General features: G+C 39.7%; 2 protein-coding genes and 1 long non-coding RNA gene across 3 annotated transcripts; 1 reads left to right on the top strand and 2 right to left on the bottom strand.

Annotated features, from left to right (window-relative positions):
* Window positions 1–3,231: 3,231 nt before the first annotated feature.
* Window positions 3,232–5,343, bottom strand: LOC125244801 (gastrula zinc finger protein XlCGF71.1-like; the record flags this gene model as incomplete). The annotated part of the gene is made up of 3 exons (XM_048155055.1): window positions 3,232–4,006; window positions 4,283–4,317; window positions 4,460–5,343. A coding segment is annotated over one exon (714 nt), but the record flags the coding sequence as incomplete, so codon positions are not given.
* Window positions 5,344–5,432: 89 nt separating this feature from the next.
* Window positions 5,433–8,757, bottom strand: LOC125244803. The gene is made up of 3 exons (XR_007179383.1): window positions 8,621–8,757; window positions 6,427–6,663; window positions 5,433–5,465 (listed from the first exon to the last, which is right to left on the bottom strand). It is a non-coding gene; the product is annotated as an uncharacterized LOC125244803 (long non-coding RNA).
* A 16,422-nt stretch (window positions 8,758–25,179) lies between these two features.
* LOC125244494 (voltage-dependent T-type calcium channel subunit alpha-1H-like) lies at window positions 25,180–25,658 on the top strand. Its single transcript, XM_048154569.1, has one exon. It carries the CDS (start codon window positions 25,320–25,322, stop codon window positions 25,656–25,658), a length of 339 nt encoding a protein of 112 aa, XP_048010526.1. The 5' UTR covers window positions 25,180–25,319.
* The last annotated feature ends 209 nt before the right edge of the window (window positions 25,659–25,867 follow it).

The following is a 25,867-nucleotide window of genomic DNA, read 5'->3' as shown; positions in this document are numbered from 1 at the left end:
CCGCAGCTGGAACCAGCTTCCAGAAGAGATCAGGTGTGCTCCAACAGTAGCCACATTCAAATCCAGACTCAAAACACATCTTTTTATCTATGCATTTGCTGATTGAGCACTGTGCTATGTCCGAACTGTTTTATACGTATTATCTTTTTATTCTTTTAATTCCTTTTCCTATTTTTATTTCATTTTTAATGTATTTTATATCTTTTATGTATCACCTTGTTATTCTGACTTTTAATGCATTTTAAATATTGCTGTCTGGTTGAAAGAGCTGGGAGAATTAGGAAGAAAGTGATTAGGTTAAAATTTGGTAAATTTGGATAAGGGGACAAACCATGGGGAAATTTAAGATGTAGTGCATGGTTAAGATATCTCTGGATTACAGTCAGGACACTTTCCAAAGTGGGAAATTTCCAAAGGGGAAATTTGAACTGCGTTGCATAGATAAGATATCTCCGGAAGGGGGATTAGGGCTGTGTGGTGCAGTTTGAGGTGTCTTGGCAAAAGGGGAGATTGAAACTGTTTATCAGTTTGAAGTGCCTTAACAGGTAGCAATCCTGTCGTGTGAGGAAGATCCATTCTGATCCGCTCTGATGGATAGATCCGTTTAGATCCACTCTGATGGACAACAACAACAAACTCCCTAATGCCTCGTTTCCACTGAGCGGTACGGTACGGTACGGTTCGGTACGGTACACATTTTCCGTTTCCATTGTCAAAAGTTGTGAATGGTACCCTAATTCCGAACCGTACCGTATCACTTTTTTGGGACCCTTTCGTTGGGGTACCAAGCATAACAGTACCGTACCAAAAGGGTGGAGCTACACTCTGCAGAACGTTGATTGGTTGACAGAGAATCGTCGCTTGCGCGTGCTACAAGGGGAATGACAACACACAAATGTGGTCCAGGCAACGCGTGCATTCATGTAGGCTATATAACAAAACAAAATATAAAACACAACCCTGCCTCTTTTCGTTTTTATTTAAAAAAAAATATGAAACCTATTGATGTGTGGTTCAGGCAATATGTGCATATGTACTCTGATTATCTTCACTGTATGTAGCCTATAACAAAATGAAATAAGACAAAACAACCTTCTCTTTTTGTTAAACGTCAGTTTTAATTATCAATAATAACCATTATAAATAAAATATGAGAAGCTATACAATAAGAAATAAAGACAAGCAAACAATTCAGTCAAACGTACAGCGCACTACAACGGTAAAGTTAAATAAATATATAAAGTTATAAAACTTCACTTTCCCCTCAGCCAAAACGATTTGCCCGGGAACAAATTATAAATTCATGAGACCAAAGAATGCCCGTTATACACAAGATGTCTAACATAGATATCTTGTTTTTAACCATTACAGAGACATCAGAGCCAGCGGCGAATGTCAGAAGGACTAGCCGAGGTACAGCTGCTCTCGCCTGGGTACATGAGCACCGAGCGCCCGGTGATCGCCTGGATCTCACAACTCCGACAACGTCAGATCAAATTTTCAAATAGGCGCTATCTTTATAAATTAACCACAGATTTGAGATTTAAACAACTACATTCTCGCCTGAAAAACCTTTAAAACATTTCATGACACAGTAAAATAGTTTAAATTACGCAGGTTTTCTCCTCCGCTTGCTGGTAGGTGCTGCTGCATGGACGTCTGAACTTTGCGGTCTTGGTATTCTGAAACGCCGAATGCAAAGCTCGTCTTCTTTTTGTGACAGACAGCCTCAAACCGAGAAGCAAGAACAAGATCTGCTGTAGTATGTCCTCCATTGTTGTTTACTATATCGTTTTCTTCTTCGCGCGAGAATGACGTTGATCACTATTTTCCGGCTACACCACGCCTATCAAGTAAGGGTACTGTTTGCGGTGGAAACGCAAGCCTGATCAAGGTGTACCGCTCCGAACCGTACCGAACTGTACCGAACCGAACCGTACCGCTCAGTGGAAACGAGGCATAAGACTTCCTAGCTCTTCCATCTAGATAGCAAAATTCTCTGTTTTTACTGTTATTTCTATTCCTTATGTTCTATTTTTATTATTCTTTTTTATGTAAAGCACTTTGAATTACCACTGTGTATGAAATGTGCTATACAAATAAAATTGCCTTGCCTTGCCTTATTGTGTTTGTTGCCTTTTTCCTTTTGTCTTCTCTTCCTCTTTCACCTGTTTCACTGTCTCCTTCTCTAATGGGCTTACCCTTTTCATCACCTTCTCTAGGCCAGCATCCTGTAACCTGGCCTTTTTAGGGAGCTTTCCTCTCAGGGTGAATGAGAGGATGCTTAGTTGCCTTTTACCTGACATCTTTAAAAGACAGATGCCATGATTAATGAATCCATGGCCAGGATATAATATATGACACGATTTTAAAAGTTACCTATAACATCGACGATGCAATACACTTTATTTAGTGCTAATAAAATTAGATTAGAAGTCCTTCCTTCCGTGTTAGATATAGATCCGGGTCGATAAAGATCCAAATATGTAAGAATGATTGGAGAAACAGTCATGCATTTAAGGGTTGTCAGTTTTACATTCATTCTAAATCATAAACATCTTAAAGTCATCTTCTAAACGTCTATTTGACATCTGACAGGAAACGTCCTATAGACATATTGCAGATGAGCAAACACTCTAAAAAAATACATCTTCCAGACGTAAACACACACATCAAATAGACGTCTCTGAGATGTACGTGTTCGTCAGTCGTCTTCCCATGATGAAATTATACGAACACACATAAGGGCGCTTTGGTGGGCACTTCAAGTTTAGCGCCTTCAGCCATTGCCTCAGGTGCTCCTCGTCTTAAGATGGTGGGTATAAATTGTAAAGTGCAGCTTACTCTAATCTACCATTACAGCTATAGGATTGTAGTGCTCGCTTTCTGTGTAATTAATTCACAATACTAATCCACTGCAATTCAGCCATAACTATCAGTGTAACTGTAACCAATAACCAAAATAGCCGTCTGTTTTGTTAGTTCATTTTTCAAGTGTTTTCTTCCTGAATTAATCTGACTTCTGAACAAATTGGCCAAATGAACGATTTAAGTGACTCACTCAATAAAGCGAATCGCTGCCACATACTGGCGGTTTCAATATTTAACATTTCTTTCTTTTTAGAATTGCTCAGTTATGTTTGAATTTGATTATATATATAAATTTCATAAAGTTATGAAGTATAGATAGATAGATAGATAAAGAAATAAATTATCCAATAACGCCACACATAAAACAGATTATTTTTTAATGAAAAAGACAAAAAGAACAGCGTCAACGCATGCCAAATGTTGAAACCAAATCTGATGATTTCAAACAGGTGACTTTTCAATCATGTGTGTGGTTTCTCTCTGCTGTGGCCCAAATTCTTAAGTATTTTAATTTTTTTTTAAATTTTTTTTTTTGAGAACATCATATGCAGTGTCTGACAGTATTTTGTAAGACCGATAGACCGATGTCCGTCTAGAGAGGGATTGCACTCCATAAGAAATCTGTCAATTTTAAAGATACATCAAGAAATGCAGTATTGATCTTCCTACAAAGATGGTTGATGCTGTGGACCAGGGACCTTGACTTGTGTTGACTGTGGTGGTTGTGAATGTGATGACTGGTGAAGAGTGAGGGTACCGATATTTCTGTCCTGGAACTGCCTTTTGTGCCGTGGAGGTTCGTGGAACAGTTTGAGAATGGACACAGGCCAGGATCCTGCAACAGAACCGTGTTGGTGGAAAAGGGGAATCAGAGCATGTGACTGCCTGTCTGAGTTTTGTTAAAAGCTGGAGACAGCATCAAATTTGACAGAGGCAGCCACCTAGTAGTTCACTATGCAGGAAAAATAAAACCCTGCCTTAAATTAAACACATTTAATATGTAAAGGAGAAAAGCCTTGTTCAGTGCTTGGACACATAGTGTAGTTGTGCTTTGGGTGATCCAAGACAGTCGCAGCAGCTCAAGGTCCTTTCTGATGCCGTCCCCTCCACTCTCTTCACTTGTCCACTGTCTTTACTTTTGTGTATATTAAAAACAAACAAACATCAAAATATATTATCATTTAATACTTACACTTTACAGCTCATTCAGTTGCATCTACCAATGCAGGTTTATATTACTAATTATATGGAGAAACATTACACAACAGAATCCTATCTATACTTTGTATTAAGTAAATCAATTAAAATCAACCTAAGTGCATTTATATTCAATTAAGTAATCAAAAATCACAAAATGTTAATAAATCAACTCGAAAAAGAAGTGACAGTGATATAGACAACAATCTCTTACCAAATTGCCAGTAATCAGCCAGATGTTTGGTGAATCTACAAAAAGAAAAGAAATGGTTCACTGAAAAGTCCTTAATATAGTCAGTTGTAGGTTGTTTTATTGTTATGTTGTAAATGACAATGATAGAAACATGGCAGTTTGTTCACTAAGTGTAAGTCACTAGTTTGTCACACTGACCTTAAGGGAAGAATTCATACAGTCTGTTTAAACAGTGATTTGATCGTTCTGTTGTAATTTCAGGAGAAAATTCAGATTTTCCAAGCAGACACTAAGCAACCACCAAACTGTCCTGCCGCTTATTCTGGCTGTAAGGAAACTACTTGTTTCTCAGCACAAAGATTAACTACTTATCGTGATTTCAGACTGTGGTGATGTGGTTTCTCCACTGCATGGATCTTCATGTGTATCTTCAGTTGACTTTTAATAGTGAAACTCTTTCCACACTGATCACACGTGTGCATCTTCTGTCTGCTGTGGATCCTCTCATGTCTTTTCAGATGTGATGACAGACTGAATCTCTTGTCACAGTGTGAACACTTGTAAGGTTTTTCTCCAGTGTGGATCCTCTCATGTGTTTTCAAAGATGATGAACGACTGAATTTTTTGTCACAGTGTGAACACTTGAAAGGTTTTTCTCCAGTGTGAATTCTCTGGTGCTTTTTTAAATCACTCCATGTAGCAAAAGTCTTCTCACACTCAAAGCACATGTACTCTCTCACACCAGTGTGTATTTTCTCATGTCTTTGTAAACTACACAGCTGTGAAAAACTCTTTCCACACACAGAACATGAATGTGGCTTCTCCTTTGTATGAACTCTCAGGTGTCTCTTCAGGGCTGATGCCGAGAGAAACGTTTTGCTGCATTTATTACATGCGAACAGCTTCTCTCCGGTATGAACTGAACTGTGAATCTCAAGACTTTGTTTTGATGTAAAACTCTTCCCACACTGATCACATGTATGTGGCTTCTCTCCTGTATGAACTCTCATGTGAACATCAAGACTTTTTTTGGTTGATAAACTCTTTCCACACTGAGTGCAGGTTGTAGATTTCTTGTTTCTTCTTTTCTTTAAAAATGTATTTTTAGTCTTTGAGCGACTCAAAGGTTTTTCTTCAGGTTTGTCATGATGTTCCTCCTCCACTTCACTCAGTTCTTCACTCTCCTCCTTCACTTCCATCAGCTCTGAAATCACAACAAAAAAAGTTAATTTTCAGTATATTAAAGTAATTCAAAATGAGGATTATGAAGTGAAAGAACATAAAAGTGAACCTTCATGTACTGAAGTAGACAACTGCTATGAAATATTCTGATCACTTTGATGCCTTTTTATATATTTATTATATGTCCCTGAAACAATTATTATATTTAAAACATTATAGACAAATCACCATGTTTCTGTAATGAGAACTATTAAATATGTTCACAATTATTGTCATATTTTGACACAACTTTTAGATTGATATTTATTTTACTAAAACTGTAATGATTAAGGGTTGGTCACACTTTTTCTTTCACAGACTTCCACACATGTGAATGTGGGACACTGAAAACAAACTCAAGTGAATTTCGACCCTCAACCCCGTTATGAATTTTCCTCATCTTAAAACTGTGATGCCCAGGAAGTGACATCATCTGGGCTCTTTCTACAGCATGATGGGAGGACGAGAAAATAATCTCAATCCATCATCACAGTGTTGATCACATTCATCAACCCTGTTACCAAAGTTACTGTAAGAAGAATAATCTATATAACTATCAATAACTTCTACATTTTATGAAATACAACTTTATCAATAACTACAAATCAGCTTTTGCTTAAATCAAGCTTACAACCCTGTCAGCCATTCTGGAAAGTGAATTTACTTGATGCAGTTTGGTGTTTACTGATATTACTGTTTTGTTTTTTGTTTTTTTGTTTTTTTTAAACATGTCTAAAATGTTGGTTACATTGTTGCAAATTTTGAACCAGATATAAAAATATGTATTTTGACCTGATGTTGACAATCAATATGATTATTTTTCAAATCTCACTTTACTGACCATTTGTTGAACATTAGTTTAACTGCATATCTAAATGTGTAGTTGAATCTTTCCAACATGAATGTTGTTCAGCATCATGAATGAATGAAGAATAAACACCAACCTCTTTGTTCTTCAGTATCTTCAGTGTGTTTCATTCTGCAGGGATCTGGATCACTCATGTTCTCTCTGTCCTCTTTAATAAACTCAGTCATTGCAGATTTCAGCTCTTCCTGATAGTCATCTGATTGGAATATCCCAGCATTTATTGATCCATTCCAGTGTGAGGAGCTTCACTGATGATGTGACTGATGTGGGAGGAGCTTCACTGATGATTAATCCCAGTGTGGGAGGAGCTGATCTGCCAAAATAAAAAAAAATATATCAGTTACGGGGTTTGTTTTTGTATTAAATGATAACAATATAATGTAACAAAATTATTCCAAATATTAATAATGGTAAGGAAAACAACTCTACGCATGAAGACAAAAATAATTGTACATATCTGTAGTCAACAAATCCCCTTAGTCTGTTGACAGCAATGAAATTAGCTTTAAGTGTCAATTTACAGCAGATCTGAAGACATCAGCATAATAAATGAGGTGAAAACAGGAACTATTGACATGAAATAAAGAGTGTTTTCAGCAGTTTCTCTGGTAATATTGATGATCCTCAGACTATCAACACTCATTCAACAAGACATTAGCAGATCATCTCACTTTATTCTGAGTGTTTGCTGTTAGAAACTGATTATTGGAGTCAGGATATATGAGAAAAGACTATAAAACTGCTTTAATGAAAGACAATACTGTTATTTTTCACAACACAATGTGGATAAAACACACTAATGACACTCATCTTCATCAACCACTGCTGCTAAATAACTATGAATTAACTATAACTATGAAACATTCGTTGTAATAAAGTAATTAGATATTTAACATGTAACAGTTTTATGTGCAGAAACTGAAAACTCTCCCCGTCTCAGACTCACAAATCCTGCTGGAAAGATCTCACTTAGAGAAAAACTCTGAGATTTTAGATTTCTACTTTAACTATTTGCAATTTTTGTAAAGCTTTCATTCACTGTATGGATATCATTGCATAAGGAACTACTTTGCCACTTCCTGGAACATGTTTTAATTTTTTGTTAATATACCATTTAACCCATCCAAGCAGTTGGGGGTACAGTGCCTTGCTGAAGGGTCTCACTTCAGTCGTGGTATTGAAGGTGGAGAGAGCGCTGGATATTCACTCCCCTCACCGACAATCCCTGCCGGACCTGAGACTCGAACCCATGACCTTTGGGTTACAAGTCCGACTCTCTATCTATTAGGCCACAACTGCCCCAATACACTTTACTGGTGATTATACTGGATTTAATACAGATCAATGCTTTGATATCTTAAATATGAGATGATTCTGTATTATAACCCTACTTTGTGCTGCTCTTTAATTTGAAAGGTTTTGTGATCTAATTTCACTACAGCAATCAATGTACTTATTATTAGAAAATCAAACTTTCAGTTCATATGTATTATATTGCTGTAGTTATTTAGCAGCAGTGGTTGATATGAGTGTCATTAGTGTTTGTTTTTGTGTTGTGAGAAATAACAGTATTGTCTTTCATTAAAGCAGTTTATAGTCTTTTCTCATATATCCTGACTCCAATAATCAGTTTCTAACAGCAAACGCTCAGAATAAAGTGAGATGATCTGAATGTCTTGTTGAATGAGTGTTGATAGTCTGAGGATCATCAATATGAACAGAGAAACTGCTGAAAACACTCTTTATTTCGTGTCAATAGTTCCTGTTTTCACCTCATTTATTATGCTGATGTCTTCAGATCTGCTGTAAATTGACACTTAAAGCTCATTTCATTGCTGTCAACAGACTGAGAGGATTTGTGGACCTCAAATATGAACAATTATTTTTGTCTTTGTGCTTTTAACTGTTTTTCTTACTGTTCTTTACTACTTTTCTAGATATCTGTCATTATTTTAATAGAGCAACAGAATAAAGTCTGAATTAGCATCAGTTGCTTTATGATAGACCGATATAAATTCTGAATGCATTTAAGTTTATGGGTGAAATACAAAAAGGGGTTAATAAAGCACAAAAAATAACTAAGCTTTTCCCCATGGCAGGACCAACTACCAACTACCAGGCAGGACGTCAGGACCAACTACCATGTGCTGCATAATCACGCACTAACACACTGAAAATAATCTTTTACACTTTCAAATAAAACATACACATGTCATCAACATTTAAACTCGTTTTCTAAATGATTTATACTAACTTTAGTGATCCGTTACCTGAGAATAAACGGAGAAAGATCACAACACATGATGAGTGATGTTTTCCATTGATGGCGTTTACTCGTGTGAGCCAACTCTCGCGATCTCACCTGATAGCGTTTGCCCGCATGGAGGAACTCTCGCGATACCGTGAGAGAGAGAGCTTGACATGGACAATCGATCTCAGATGGATCTACTCTAAACTTCACTATAATAAAGAATCGATTTCAGACTAACGGCTCTATTATAAACATTACAAAATAAAACAATTAAAAAAAATAATGTTTAACTAAAATTACTTTAAAAAAAATTAATAATGTTAAACCAAAATTACTTTATATATTGAACAGAACTATAACTGTATCAAGTATTAACTCTCAGTATTAATGTCTGTGATGAGTATGAATATTAAACCTGAGCACAGAACGGCTACTACTTTTGTGTGCACTACTGTCATCATTACAACGGCAAACATCCTTATTACTACTCTGATAGTACACTTATTAATTCATGTAATTAATTCGAGATTATAACGGGTCTCGTGATTCTCACCTATTGATGAGAACAGATATTGTAGTTTGCGAGTAAATCTGCAAATTCCTCCATTAATGTCAGCTGCATAACAAATACACCACCGCTGTATGAATCCTGCTGGATTGTGTGCTTAATTGTGGACACTCTCCACACACTCTTTTGATCTGAACCTCATTTTGAAGTATTGACTTTGATAAATATATGGCACAGTTAAAGTATATGAAAGTAATTAGAGTAATATTAGCATTTGTATTTTCACCTAAATCACCCAGAGTCCTTCTCCTCATCAGTTCCTTGTGGATTAATGAGAAAAACTTGACTGAAAGATGCATGTAGTAAAAGAGAGAAACCATTTCAAATTATAGTTCAGCTTTGACCACATATCCATGAAGAAGGACTTACTGGTATTTTGAAAGTTTTCACCAAAAGCTTTCAGTGGTTATCATTCACCTTCAGGAAACTGATAAGTGCTTGGTACTTTGTAAAGTCCATCTGAAATGTTTGATAATTTCACATTAGTAAATCTTTTTAAATGTGTTTTCACATCTTTAATGTATAACAATACAAAGATACCTTCTGTAGGCTCTGTCATCTGTGTCTCAAGTCATGATCACTTGAGCAGTAAAGAGACTGAGGGAAATGCTGCTGTCTTTTCCCATTTTATTGAGTAAGGTTTGGAAGAAGTATTCAATGACCTTGATGAAAAGAGTAAATGTATGAAACATGCATATTAGACAGAAAGGGGAACTAGACAGCTTTTCAGATGTATACAATATTTATGGTGCACTTTTTAAATCATGCCAATTTTAAATAATAATAGCTCAAGAACATTCTTGCCTCTCCCATAAGCCACTTGTGCGGTTGCAGAGTGCCTCTGAGTGACGGACGGTGGGGTAGACCAGGTACAGTTGGTACAGGGGTACCTTAAATAATTTGCGTATGCAACAAGTCTGATCTTTGAAATTTGCTTCGCACATGCATATTAGTGCCCTCTTCAATCGTGGGAAATTTGAAGTACATGCACTTCTCCAGTCTGAAGATATCGACGAAATTTTTTTTTCTAAAGTAATTTTTTCACTTCACCACGTTTCTTCCACATTGAATAGCTTCTCATCCTTACATGACTGTTAAAGTTAATTTGCACTCAGATGAATTTATTCCAGAAGCTGATGACAGTGTGACATCCATTGAAGAACCTACGTCCACAGTATATTTGCAACACCAAGCAAAGTCAGCCAATCCAGAAGTGTTTCAGATGTTTGTTTGTTTGTTTTTTCAGTTCAGATTAAGAAGTTTATAAACATATAACTTTTTTTATGTATACTTAGGCAAACAAACTGCAGTCAGAAGAAGCTGGACCACAGATGAGTGTGCTGCAGTTGAAAGGCACCTAAAGAAGTTCATTGTGAGGAACCAAGATCCAGGGAAAATGGACTGTCAGCGTTGCATTGATGCAGAAGCTCAAGTTTTAGGAAATCGAGACTGGAAGGCAGTCAAATATTTCAGAAAAAACTGCATTACTTCTATAAGAAGAAAAGTAGAGTAAAATGCAGGTATCTCAACCTTCCCACTAGTGTTAACCTTGGGACAATCGTTCTAAGTGTTTTCAACAAAAGGTCAGTCTTTTTTCCCTTTGTTTTCATTGTATTATCCTCTTAACAACACTTGTTAATCACAGCATAATCACTCTGTAAAGCCACACCTCCTCCAAAACAAATTAACGCACTCAGGCAGAGCAGAGACTAACCAGTGACACGATGAGAGACGGCTTTGGTGGAGGATCAAATGCAACGCTGTCAGGTTACCTCATGCTTCATTTACCGTTGAGAAAACATTACAGTGCAAAGTGCACAATATTGCAATAATAGCACCTTTCATTCTCACTGGAACGCGCTTATGATAGATCACATCTGCGCAAACAGGGTGCGCAGAGATATGCAAATACATACTTGACAGGCAGGCAAAATAGCCTATCGTAATGTTCGGACCGAATATTCGTGTTAATATTTGTATTAATGTTCTCCACAGCTTGGAAGAGGAGGGATTAATTGACCTGTCTAATGCTGTTCACCTGTTCTGTGTGAGAGATGTTTTCATCCCCAGAATACACACAGATTTGCAGCATTTCATAGAGATGTGGAACTGTCATCCCTTGTGAACGGAGGGAAATTTGTCACCGAATCAGCTTTGGAATATTGGGATGTTGCAAGCACCTGTGTCAGAGCCTGATTTTGCAGAGGTATGCATTACTTAAGATAGATAAAACATACTGCCTTATGGTACTTTGTAAGGTGATTGTTCTTAGCAGAACATCCGTCTGTTGTGGCCATACCATTAACACAATTCATGTCGTTTTCATACAAAATGCAGTCAATTAACACGTTTCTAAAATGCTTACATTTTCTTTTCATGTAAGCTTACCCCATACCAAAATCATGGATCTTTCTCATCTTATTTGCAAATGCTTAAACACAGCAAGTCAGAAATGAAGACCCAATGTTCCAATCATTAAATATAGGATAAAACCTCTAATTCTGCAACAACAGCAGCTCAAAAGTATTGAAAATATACATATAATGAAACAATTGATAAGCATTTTTAATTAGCAGATCACTGAAATATTTGGCAGATTCCAGTCTCAGTAAAATAGGACTCTTTGAATCGGATTTGTTCAGTGTGTATGAAGAACAACACAGAGGAGCAGAGAGAAAATAATATCTGGGTGAGGGAGAGGAATTGATGAAGGAGGAGAGGAGAAGTTGGATCAGAAGAGGTAGAGGAGAGGAGGAAGAATGTGTGATGGATTGTGCATCTCTGTGGTTTTCCCCCTTACACATGATGAACCTATGAAAGCTTATTTCTGCCATAAATAGAAAATAAAAAAAAAAGGTAATTGTGACTTTTTATCACAATTCTGAGAATAATAAAAGTCATAATTGTGAGATATAAACTCACAATTGCAAAATAAAAAATATTTTTGATAAAAAGTCACTATTACCTTTTATGCTTTTTTATTCTGTGGTGGAAAAAAAGCTTCCATAATAACCAAAGACCATGTATGTTGGATTTGTTGTTGGTCAATGGCAGCAATTTCATGTTTTCATTTCAGTAAAAGCTTTATACCACAATGATTACACGACCATTGTTCCATATTTACACAATATGTGGTCTGCACAGGGCACTAGCTACCAAGTGGACACCATCCCACCCTCATGAGTGCACCATCAACACCACACACCCCACTCCAGAAAGAGATTTCAACCAAGAGGGACACTATAGTTCTGCATAGGGGACACATCTGACCAGTAGCTGCCCTGAGCAATTCTGTTACTTTCTTCTTCTTCTCTTTTTCTACTGCACATTCTATAAAATAATGACTCACTTCTGTTGCCAAGAATGCACACATTCAACACTCAACCAAACGTGTAGAATGGCTTACATGCATTATACTTTTACTGCAATAAAAGGAAGCTGAATTTTAAAAACTATGAATTTCATATTTTCTGCAGGTAGAACTGAAACATGACAGTAATGCAGTTTTCATAATGCCATCAGCTGTTAGTATTTTGACAGTCATTGCACTTTGATTGACAATATGTTCATGTTGAATAGAAAACTAGTGCTAGTGTTTGACAGAACGACTCGATTTTGAATCAGGTTTGCTGTGTTTTGATAGAGTTAGTATGTGTAGAAAAAGGTTTTTAGCATTTTGAAATGTGGAGTTTGTGTTTATTTAACAAAATATGATTCTGAGCAGAAAATTAACTATTTGGATAATTGTGTAATGTAGGTGCGTTGCTGTGTTAAGAGTTTAGAAAAAGTACTTTAATTATTGGTAAATGCTTGTTAGCAATTGAAAAAAACTAATATCTCACTGGAAGCACAATCTGATAGGTAACGTTAGCATTTTTCGGATTTTGTCAGATTTTGCTAACATTACCTACTGTTTCAATGGGAGGTAGCAAAATCTGACAGGGTAGCACAAATTGTCAGAACACCGGCACTTCTCCCCTTGGGTTTTAGGTGTCGGGAAGGGAAAAAAAATTCCACCACCCCATCCAAACTTTTAGGATACCGGGTATCAGGTTAACACAATCCATAGGCACAACGCTTCGGCATGTTCCCTCGCTCGAAAGCTTGACAGACCTCCCGCGCCTAGTAACGGTTGCTAAACCACGATTGGCCTGTGGCGGTTTTCGGGCGTGACTTAGCGAAGGGTCAATTTCACTTCAGGTTTTGTTACAAAGTGTGAAAAACTAAATTGACAAAAGTGTTAACAAACCTCTTTAGCAGAAGTGACTTCACTTCCCATTATGGCTGCAGCGACAGGCTCATGGACAAACTGGAAGACAGAAAAAAAACTGAAACAACTGGATGATATTAGTATAAATACTTGAATATCATTTGGAAATATTCTACCTTGCACAGTTCCTGCCCACAGTGAGAACGCCATGACAAGTCTTGTCCTCCATAATCATAAGTGATCTCCTCATCTTTATTTATGTCTTTCATTTCAAATAAACAAAGATGAGGCTTTCCGTCCAGTTCAGTTTTTTTTATTTTGCCATTTGGCTTTTGACTGTCGTTTACTAGTCTCCCAAGAGAGCCATCATCAAAGGAAGCATCGATGCTATCCACCTGTTTCCACGGGGCGCTACTGTAAAAGAGAACGTGGGTACAACTTCCGGTGAGGCGGCGGAAGCAGCATACCAATGGTATTTTGTGTGCTAAATAGCGAAGAGGCTAAGTGTTTTTTGGATCATTGTTTACTTTGTAAAGCTGCAAATCTTTATGAGAGATGTCATTACGGTGCTCAGGGACAACATCCCAGTTTACTACATTATTAGTTAATATCACAATACAATAAACAGTTTTCGTGCCCTTAATTGCTCTTTTCTTTACTGACCTTCCACAAAAGTGCTGCTGCATGACTACAAGAGCATCCTGGCCCTGCAATACATGAACAACCCGCTGTCTGTACTTCACCTGTCACTGATGCACCAAAGCCATATGATGTGATATTTTACTCGTATCGTGCGTGCCAGAGCCAGTCGCGTTTCCACTGTATGCGATGCTAAAGGCTACTTATGTTAACCATTGCGATATTAAATACACACGTTTATGGAAAATATCAAAGACTGCTTGAGGAACGAAGACAATTCTTATGTGATTATAATCGTGTATTTATTTGGTTTAATGTTTTATCTGTCTCTTCCCTGTGCCTGTTGATTCCTGACAAATGCATATCTTTCACAGATTCACACACTCCGGTTAACTCGTATAACTCATGAGCTCCCTCTGTTGCTCTGGCTGAAAGGATCAGGATAGATAGACGGAGAGATCGCGCAAACATCCTCAGATAGCAATCATCGCATAATTTAGAGGAAAATAAGTAGAAATGCTCAGAAAAGTGACGTAAACATTATCAATATATTTCTAAATGTATAAGCCTTTGGATTTAAAAGCGTAGTGGAGTTTGTTTTTTGCATTCTTGTGATCGTAAATAAATGGAAGCAGGCGCAACTGAATAGGTCTGTGTTTTCTTTTTATGTCAATATAAATATCAGTTAGATTTAGCATGATTGATGTGCACTCCTGACATAAATTAATACATTACTATTACCAAGGGCGTAATTTCCACTGGGGACAGGGGGGGACATGTCCCCCCCACTTTTCAAAATCCCGTTTGTGTCCCCCCCACTTTCAAACTAGTTTATGATTTTTTAACCGCACACCGTCATCGCCACGGAGGAGCAGAACACAGAGAGCCTGCCTGTGTCGATGCGCACGTCCGCGTCCAGGAACGTCGCGTGCACACTCTTATGAGGAGGTATCGCGGTTGCGGCACAGTCAGCGATGAAACGCCAGAAACGGCAACAGATGACTTTAATGTCGTCATGGATGAAATGAAAGAAGTTGGTTGATTCAGTAAATTAGCTCAGGTCAGGATAATCATATTTTCTTTCTACACCTGTTGATGTTAGCCTTGACTGAGCTAACGTTAACATACACTGTTGCTAGGTAACTTCTTATTTAGACTGTTAGCTAAATATTTAATGTATGAACATTGTGTGTAGCATAAAAACGAGTCCACTTTTCAGGTGACCAGACGTCCCCGTTTTCCGTTTTTTTGTGCTTCGTCCCCGACTAGAGCTGTCCCCGTTTTATAGCTCGTTCAAAATAACCCGTAAATACATTGCAAAAATGTCATACAGCATACAGCAGCCTGCTGGTTATCGGAGCAATCGTGTAGTGATTATATTCACCAACAGAGGGGGCTGTGCAGCCACACTGGTTGCGCGCGCGCCGCTACTTCATGAAGACGATTTTTACCGTGGGACCACATAGCCTTGAGTAGTGGGTTTTGTTGTGAAAACCTGGCAACCCCGGTGCCACTATCCTCAGTTATCAAACATCGTTATCATTTTCAGCTTTCAGGTAGTAACATACTGATAATGTTAAATTAAAGTAATACTGTTACGTGTTTTATAACAGGCCCTCAACAGGGTGCGGGATTGTTTTGGACAATTTTAAACGTCCCCAGTCACAACGCAACGTTTCCACACACATCTTAACTATATCATGTGGTGAAGGTGCACTCAAATATGCATAAATAAAAAAATAATAACAATAGGCTACTCTTGCAACTCTATGCTTTTATGAGTCTAAAATGCAAAATAATGGTTAAAAATAGTTACAATTTTAAAAAGTTGTAATTTCTGTAGTCAAAAACGCTTGTGAAAATGGAAAATATTAAATTCAATAATAAATGTTAAAAATATTTGCTGTTTTATTTATCTCATATTTATGTTGTTTTATTCTGTAATGTGATTTTTCAAAATAGTTTAATAGTTTTTTGCAGCTAGGCATACTGGTTAGTTTTTTTTTTTTTTTTTTGAGAATTGTATTAAAACCAGACCAAAAATCCTAATAATAAAATTTATAAAAAATATCCTAATAAAAAAATCATAATAATAATTAATGTAAAATCAATGTGGAACCCACAACAACTTAAAAATCAAAAATGTATTGTCCCTGTTTTTAAACTAATAGATAATAACCAGTGAGATTTCGGTGAAATTTTGACCATTAAAATAGGAAATGTCCCCGGTTTCCATTTTTCAGAAATCTGGCCACCTTTAAAACGCAACATTTTCTGTCAGCAGGGTTTTTCCTGCATAGAGAATTAAGAGGCGGCCGCCTCCATCATTCTGATAAGAGTGTTTTCCTACAATGATGTAATGAATCAGTGACAATTTAAGGTTGAAGGGAACATTTTAAATAAAAGTTAATTTATAAGCAACCTACTTCAGTGTAATATGTTACCATATCATCAAGCTTAACACTGAGAATGTGAATAATTGTAATGGGATGATCAGGTTCAGATATCTAAATCAAAGAATATCATTGAGTGGTTGGCGGGTGGATGATTTATTTTTAACAGTGGATTCAGGTACAAGTCAATGCACAGACTTTTTCTTTGTTCAATTTGCACACTGAACATGGGTTGGAGCTCTTTATTTTGAACTCTCAAAGTTCACCAGATTAATGAATTTATCTTTAAAATGTACAAAATTTTCTTCCAGGGGGGCATACCCCCGGACCCCCCTAGAGGGTGTGTGTCCCCCCCACTTTTCAAACCAAAGTTACACCCTTGACTATTACTGTAACACTTTTTTTATTGTAAAACATTGTTCAAATATTGATGCCGGAATCTTAAATCTTTAAGTAAAAAACAAACGTTCGCAAGTTTGGATCGTTAAATCTTGAATGACTGTCAACTGTTGAATGAATGAGTGTCACGTCCAGCTTGTTCACTTCGAACCGGAAGACGCTCCCACGTTTGACGCAAGGCCTCATGGGGAAAAAATTTATTGTTACAAATGTTCACTAAAGTTATGCTCTAGAAAGAATACATCATTAGTAATCACTTTAACCTGCCCCAAAACTGTGTGTGATATTTAGTTTCAGGGTTAAAAACAATCCACAGGGGTTTACATACAGTAAAATACAGGCTACTCACCAGCAGTCACGCCCTCCGTGTTTGAAAAAGTATGCATAATTATTATTAAAATATTTTCCCAATTTCCACTAAAGTTCCTCTGTACTCGAGAATAAAGGAACCTTGTGAGAGAGGGGTTTTTGCAAACACACCCCGATCTAAATGAAATAAAAATCAACAGAAAACTGTTAAACAGTTTAAACTACATAAAGGTAGGGTAGGCGATTTCGTAGAGGCTTTAAAAGCATAAGATTCCCACCCTCCCAGCATAATCACTCTGCAAAGCCACACCTCCTCCAAAACAAATTAACGCACTCAAGCAGAGCAGAGACTAACCAGTGACACGATGAGAGACGGCTTTGGTGGAGGATTAAATGCAACGCTGTCAGAATACCTCATGCTTCATTCACCGTTGAGAAAACATTACAGTGCAAAGTGCATAATATTGCAATAATAGCACCTTTCATTCTCGCTAGAACGCGCTTATGATAGATCACATCTGCGCAAACAGGGTGCGCAGAGATATGCAAATACATACTTGACAGGCAGGCAAAATAGCCTATCGTAATGTTCGGACCGAATATTTTGATTTGACGAACATTCTATGGTCCTACACCTAGACAATATTAATACATATAAATAAATAAATATAGACCACTTAACTTATTATTTGCAATCGGGATGTGAGGAGAATTTCAACAAGCATATCAATGTTTTTGAACCAAATTACCTACCCTGCTTACAATACTATGAAATATTGTGTGCATTATTCTGTTTAAGAAGCCACATCATCTCACAGAGGGATTTATTTCAAACACTCGACTGACGTTATGAAGTGAGTTTGGAGTAAAAACATGTTATTAAATGTGGTATTTTCAGATGGAGCAGCATTTACTACACAGAGCCACTGAGAAGCTATGCAAACAGCTGTCATTATCGCAAACGATCACGATTTTTTGTTCGTAGCTTGTGTTACATCTTCTGACGCTTGGATCCAATCAGTGATCTACGGCTCTGTATAGTAAATGCTGCTCCATCTGAAAGCAGGTGATGGAGAATTACTACTAATCACAGAACCACTTTACTGACGAGATGTGCATGACAATCACATTCGATTAATTGTGCGGCTCTAATACAAACATACACACATCTTTTTTTCCACACCATTTTTCTTTTATATATATTATGAAACAAAAACAGAAAAAACACAAACCTAATTATAAGTAATAAATTAATTTAATTAGGACTATAATTTGAGGGCAGTAGTGCCCGTGCACCTGGAGCCCTGCATTTAGATTAAACTTATGGAGTACACACACTAGGCTGGAACACGCTTAAAGGATAAATTTACTTCCAGAACAAAAATTTCCTTATAATTTACTCACGCTCATGTTATTCAAGATGTTCATGCATTTCTTTCTTCAGTCGCAAAGAAATTAAGGTTTTTGAGATTAAGGTTTTTTCTCCATATTGTGACTTCACTGGTGGCCAACGGTTGAACATCCAAAATGCATGGTGAGTAAATTATCAGGAAATGTTTATTCTGGAAATGAACTTATCCTTTAAGTCATTATGATGTAACTATTTTGAAGTAGGGCTGGACGATATGGACAAAATTTATATCACAATATATTTCTTAATTTCGGTCAATACAATATAGACCCAACATCGATATAACCACTATCTGAAATAGTGGGTAAATTCCTTTATCATGACTTTTGATTAATTTTAAGCATCCTTGCTAAATAAAATTACTAATTTCTATAATTTCTTTCCCCAAAAAATAATAAAAATTATACTGACTCCAAACTTTTGAACAGAATAGTGTAACAAACAACAAAAGTGTTTTATTTCAGATAAATACTGATCTTTGGATCTTTCTATTCATCAAAGAATCCTGAAAAAGAATGTACTCAACTGTTTTAAATATTGATAATCAGCAAATCAGTATATCAAGTGACACTGAAGACTGCAGTAATGATGCTGAAAATTCAGCTGCGCATCACAGAAATAAATTATAGTTCAAAATCTATTCAAATAGAAAGCTATTTTAAATAGTAAAAATATTTTAAAATTTGACTGTTTTTGCTGAACTTTTGATCAAATAAATGCAGCCTTGGTGAGCAGAAGAAACTTCTTAAAAAAAAAAGATATATATATATATATATATATATATATATATATTATTGATCAAAAACTTTTGACTGGTTGTGTAGGCTGATTATTCTTATAGATTGAAACAAATGTGCTTCAGCCAGAAAAAAAAAAAGGGTTTTGGGGGTCAAACATGCTAAAAGCACAGTTCAGATCGTCTAGTGTGAGTACACCCCTATGCCCCTTCTTTATTGTTGTTAGATCTAAATTTGGTCTATTTTTGAAACATATTTTACTCCATTATTGGATTATCCAAGGCATGCATGCTACTCTGTACAAGCCACAGACTGTATTTACGGTGGACCACTGTGTATCCTGTATAATAGAAGTTAAGTAGTTAAGAGATAGTTTATGGGAAACCAAAAAAAAAACCCTTACCTTTGATGGGATTAATGTATCTCCCAGTTATTATGTCTTTGTCCTTCCCCATTTTGACATGCATTACTGCATCTTTTAAAGGATTGAGTCCTCTGGTCCGACAACTCAGACTCACTACAAAATATCATGTTAAGTCAATCACATATATATATATATATATATATATATATATATATATATATATATATATATATATATATGGTTGCCCACTGAAGCTAAGCAGGGCTGAGCCTGGTTAGTAACATGTACTTGTATCCAGATAATGAGCTCATTATTGTCACGGTTCGCAGATGCATTGTTTCCTTCCTGTCGCGTGTTCTGTGTTGTGACAGCGGTGGGCATGTATGTGTGTGTGTGTCCAGGCCATGTGGCTCATCAGTGGATCCAGCTGCAAGTCATCACCTCACCAGCTGCCGCTCATTCACTCACCCTTTATAAGCTCACCTCATTCTCTTCTTCCCCGTCAGATCGTTGTTTGGTGTACTGTGCTGTGTTGTTCCGTCCTGTTCCTGCCCGGAGTTCTAGTCGTGTCTTCATCCGTTCCAGTTTGGTGTTCATCGTGTTCTCATTCTATGTCTGGACCTTGGATTACTTCACACCAGCACCTTTCATCACAGCCACGCATCACCAGCCGACCATCTCAATCCCTGCGTCACCAGAGACCCGCCTATTCAGTGACTGTGTTCATTTCTCTCTTCATTGTAAATAAACCTGTTTACTCGCATTTGCTTCCTGTGATCAATCATGACAGAACGATCTGACCAAGGGATGGAAGCAGCAAGTAACTCGCAGACAGCGTTGGAGGAGTTTATCAACCGCAGTATTCACAGAATGGATTCCCAGGAGCAGAATTTGAACGAGACCGGGCGGGCGGTTCAAGCTTTGGTGACGCAGGTGTCCGAGCTCACCCAGCAGTTCCAGCTTCTTCTGAGTCCCGCTGCGCCGCCCACGCCGGCCGTCCTCCTCCCGACATCTGAGAATGCCGCCAGTCCCGAACCTCGTCTTCCGGTGCCAGAATCCTACTCAGGTGAACCGAACTTTTGCAGAGCTTTTCTAACTCGATGTGCTATGCATTTTGCATTACAGCCTCGAACTTTCAATTCGGAGCGAAGCAAGGTGGCGTTCGTGCTCACCCTACTCACTGGGAAGGCTTCTCTTTGGGGGACGGCGGTGTGGGAGAACCAAGATCTACGCACTGGATCTTCCGACTACACTCAACGGACTCATTGATTTGGCGCTAAGAGTTGATGCTCGACTGACCAGGGTCGAGCGGAGGATTCCTATCCACAGATCGGTTGGCGGAATGGAAAGTCCGCGATCCAGCGGCGGGGACACGGTCAGCCCGGTTCAAGATCACGAGCCCATGCAGGTGGGTCGAGCTCGGCTTTCCCGGGAGTAGAGGGAGAGGCGGAGATCCCAGGGACTTTGTTTATATTGTGGTACAACTGCCTGTTAAAAGGGCAAGATCTCCGGGATCTCCGCCGAGAAGACCTCATCTACATCTACGCTCCTCCCGGTGAGATTGAGATGGTCGAATCACACGCACGACTGCAAAGCACTGTTGGATTCCGGGGCTGAAGGTAATTTTCTGGACAGATCTTTTGCTATCAAACTCCATATTCCATTCAACCCACTCACCAACAGAATTGCTGTGCACGCCCTCAACGGACAGAGTCTTCCCACCATCTCATACAGCACCGAGGACATCACACTCATCACCTCCGGAAACCACACTGAACTCACCTCTTTCCTGATTTTTGATTCTCCCCTCACACCCATCGTCCTAGGTCACCCCTGGCTCACCAAACACAACCCCCGAGTAGACTGGATCCAGAATTCCATTGTGGCCTGGAGCAAGGAGTGTCATGAGTCTTGTCTTGTCTCTGCATGTTCGTCTGTCTCTGGTTCTGTTTTGCAGGAGGAAGCAGTGGATCTGTCTACCGTGCCCGCTGAGTACCATGACCTGAAGGAGGTGTTCAGTAAGTCTAGGGCTGCTTCTCTCCCTCCGCATCGTCCCTATGACTGTGCCATAGACTTATTGCCAGGTAAATCTCCGCCTAAAGGCAAGTTATATTCACTTTCTGTTCCAGAAAGGGAGGCTATGGAGAAATATATTTCTGATTCACTGGCAACGGGGTTCATCCGCCCTTCCTCTTCTCCAGCGGGGGCGGGATTCTTTTTTTGTGGGTAAGAAGGATGGATCTCTGCGACCTTGTATTGACTACTGGGGGCTGAACAACATAACGGTAAAGAATATCTATCCTTTGCCGTTAATGTCTTCAGCTTTCGAGAGGTTGCAGGGAGCATCTATTTTCACAAAATTGGATTTAAGGAATGCTTATCATTTGGTCCGCATCAGGGAGGGGGATGAATGGAAGACTGCTTTTAACACCCCTAGGGGGTACTTTGAATATTTGGTTATGCCGTTCGGGCTTTCCAACTCCCCAGCGGTCTTCCAGGCACTCGTCAACGACGTGCTGCGAGATATGGTCGATCAATTCATATATGTCTACCTGGACGACATATTGATCTTTTCTTCATCTCTCCAGGAGCATGTGCAGCACGTTCGATGAGTGCTTCACAGGTTGCTAGTGAATGGGCTTTTTGTCAAGGCGGAGAAATGCGTTTTTCATGCACAGTCTGTTCCTTTCCTAGGGTACATCGTGTCGACTGAGGGAGTACGCATGGATCCTGAGAAGGTTAAGGCTGTGGTGGATTGGCCAAGTCCAGATTCCCATAAGGCCCTACAGAGGTTTCTGGTGTTCGCCAATTTCTACCGGCGTTTTATTCGCAATTTCAGCCGACTAGCCTCACCTCTGATTGCCTTGACCTCCCCCAGAACTACGTTCAGGTGGTCAGACACAGCTGAGGCTGTGTTTGCCAAACTGAAGGGTTGCCTCGTTTCAGCCCCCATTCTCGTTGCCCCTGATCCATCACGGCAGTTTGTGGTGGAGGTCGACGCGTCAGAGGTGGGGGTAGGTGCAGTGTTATCCCAGCGTTCTCCCGCAGACGATAAGATGCACCCGTGCACGTTTTTTCCCATCGTTTATCTCCTGCCGAACGCAACTACGACATTGGTAACCGGGAGTTGCTGGCAGTCAAGTTGGCTTTGGAAGAATGGCGCCACTGGTTAGAGGGTTCAGGGGTGCCTTTTATTGTATGGACCGATCATAAGAATTTGGAATATATTAGGACTGCCAAAAGATTGAACTCCAGGCAGGCTCTGTGGGCACTTTTTTTCGGACGTTTTGACTTTACTCTCTCGTATCGCCCGGGTTCTAAAAACATCAAACCCGATTCGTTATCACGCATTTTTGATAGTTCCGAACGCCCGTCTACTCCGAGTGCATTTTACCGGAGACAGTAGTGGTCTCCACACTCACATGGGAGGTCGAATCGAGGGTCAAGACGGCCTTAGAAGGGGTAACGCCTCCGCCCGGGTGTCCACCGAACCGCTTATTTGTGCCGGAGGGATTACGGTCCATGGTCATCCAGTGGGGTCATTGTTCCAATGTAGCGTGTCATCCAGGGGTTAAACGCACTAAATTTCTAGTCCAGCAATGATTCTGGTGGCCTCGTATGGCTCGGGACGTCCGCGATTTTGTGTTGGCTTGCTCAGTTTGTGCCGTTGATAAGACTTCCAATCGTTCCCCGGATGGGTTGTTCCTGCCAGTCCCTTCGAGACCCTGGTCCCACATCTCGCTAGATTTTATCACCACCCTCCCACCCTCCCAGGGGTACACAGTTGTTTTGACCATAGTGGACCGGTTCTCGAAGGCGGCTCATTTCATCCCCTTGCCCAAATTACCATCAGCCAAGGAGACAGCGGTTATAGTTGTTGACCACGTCTTTCGGCTTCATGGCCTCCCGATGGATGTGGTTTCCGACAGGGGTCCCCAATTTGTGTCAATTTTGGCAAGAGTTTTGTAGATTGCTGGGGGCGACTGTCAGTTTATCCTCAGGGTTTCATCCCCAGAGCAATGGTCAAACTGAGAGAGCCAATCAAGATTTGGAGCGAACGTTGCGATGTTTAGTCTCCAAGAATCCTTCCTCCTGGAGCCAGCAACTTTCAATGGTGGAGTACGCCCACAATACGTTACCAGTGTCGTCCGAGGGCCTGTCGCCGTTTGAGTGTAGTGTAGGTTACCAGCCATCTATTTTTCCTAGTCTGGAATCCGAGGTCGCGGTCCCCTCTGCACACGCCTTTGTCCAGAGGTGTCACCGCACTTGGACGAGAGCCCGTGAGACTCTTCTCCAAGTGAGGGAGCGCACCAAGGCCAAGGCCGATCGCCACCGGTCAAAGCCTCCCGTATACGTCGTTGGTCAAAGAGTGTGGCTTTCTACCAAGCATATTCCTCTCCGATCCGTCTCTAACAAGCTTGCTCCCAAATTTATTGGTCCATTTACTGTCACCAAGATCATTAGTCCGGTGGCAGTCCACCTTAAACTTCCTCCGGCGTACAGGAGGATTCATCCCGCCTTCCATGTTTCTAAAATTAAGCCCGTGTTTCATTCCAACATTAATCCGCCAGTCCCGGTTCCCCCACCGCCGCGACTCGTAGATGGGGAACCATCCTATTCGGTCAACCGTATTCTGGACTCTAGGCGGAGGGGACGCGGATTCCAGTACTTGGTGGACTGTGAAGGTTACGGTCCGGAGGAGAGGAGTTGGGTACCTGCCAGAGACATTCTGGATCACACCCTTATCGATGATTACAATCGACAGGTAAGGGAATCGGGGAACGCCAGGAGGCGTTAATAGGAGGAGGGGTACTGTCACGGTTCGCAGATGCATTGTTTCCTTCCTGTCGCGTGTTCTGTGTTGTGACAACGGTGTGTGTGTGTGTGTGTGTGTGTGTGTCCAGGCCACGTGGCTCATCAGTGGATCCAGCTGCAAGTCATCACCTCACCAGCTGCCGCTCATTCACTCACCCTTTATAAGCTCACCTCATTCTCTTCTTCCCCGTCAGATCGTTGTTTGGTGTACTGTGCTGTGTTGTTCCGTCCTGTTCCTGCCCGGAGTTCTAGTCGTGTCTTCATCCATTCCAGTTTGGTGTTCATCGTGTTCTCGTTCTATGTCTGGACCTTGGATTACTTCACACCAGCACCTTTCATCACAGCCACGCATCACCAGCCGACCATCTCAATCCCTGCGTCACCAGAGACCTGCCTATTCAGTGACTGTGTTCTTTTCTCTCTTCATTGTAAATAAACCAGTTAACTCACATTTGCTTCCTGTGATCAATCATGACACATGTAATATATAGTAATACTAATCATTTTGAATTCTAATGAAAATTCAATAGTATTGTAATTGAAAGGGAAGTAGTCACTATTGTATTACCTACTAGTATTAAAAAAGCACTAGTCACTCGGTCTGCACGTTATATCGAAATTATCAAAATATTGCAAATGTGCATACCGTAGTGGCTTATGATAACGGAATAATTTTAATACTTCAAAAGATTGCGGCAAGTGTAAGTTTCAGGTTACCGCAGAGTAGACTGGACACATGACTGTTATTTACTAGCGATATTTACTACTAGTTCGTATAAAGGAATATTTGTTAAATTGGCTTGCCATACAGTCATTGTTCGCTTGACATATTTGTTCTTTTAACTGTAGGATTCCATTGTCAGACGCTTTATCATGACTGATGGTGAGGGGAGAGAACACTTTCTTTACTTGGAGAGAGGAGAGGTAAGTGTTCCCATTTCAGCCCTGTACCGGGCGCCCTGTTCCAGTGAAGAGATCAGCGATGAGGAGGAAAAGAGCAGCACATGGATCCCGGTCCATGAGAGCTCTCAGGCACAGGGGTCTGGGGCCCGGGACCCCACTCCAGATTTGGTCTCCGATGAGGAGGAGAAGCCCCCCTACCCGATGCTTGCGCCTGTGGTGTTCTTCTGCATCAAACAGACCACTCGTCCACGTAGCTGGTGTGTCAGGATGGTTTTCAACCCATATCCTTTAACTAATATTTTCATCTGAAACTACTATTTACCAGTTACCAGTGGTTTGAAGATTACGCCGATGACTGTGGCATTAATACACAATAATCTATCAATTCCGATTTTGTTTTTTCTTGGACCTGACAGGACTTCGGTATCAATTAAGATCTGTAGGTGTATGCTGAATGGCTGGCTGGTTGCTGCGGCAGCTTGCAGCTTCCTGCGTGTATTTTGACAGGAAACTTCAAC

The sequence above is a fragment of the Megalobrama amblycephala genome, linkage group LG14 (genome assembly GCF_018812025.1).
Source record: "Megalobrama amblycephala isolate DHTTF-2021 linkage group LG14, ASM1881202v1, whole genome shotgun sequence".
NCBI lineage: Eukaryota > Metazoa > Chordata > Actinopteri > Cypriniformes > Xenocyprididae > Megalobrama > Megalobrama amblycephala.
Note: the sequence above shows the minus strand (reverse complement) of the source record. Positions and strands in the feature narration are given on the sequence as shown.

What these genes read in the sequence shown, in the direction of transcription:
- LOC125244494 (XM_048154569.1), top strand. Translation starts at nt 25,320, where the DNA reads ATGACTGATGGTGAGGGGAGAGAACACTTTCTTTACTTGGAGAGAGGA.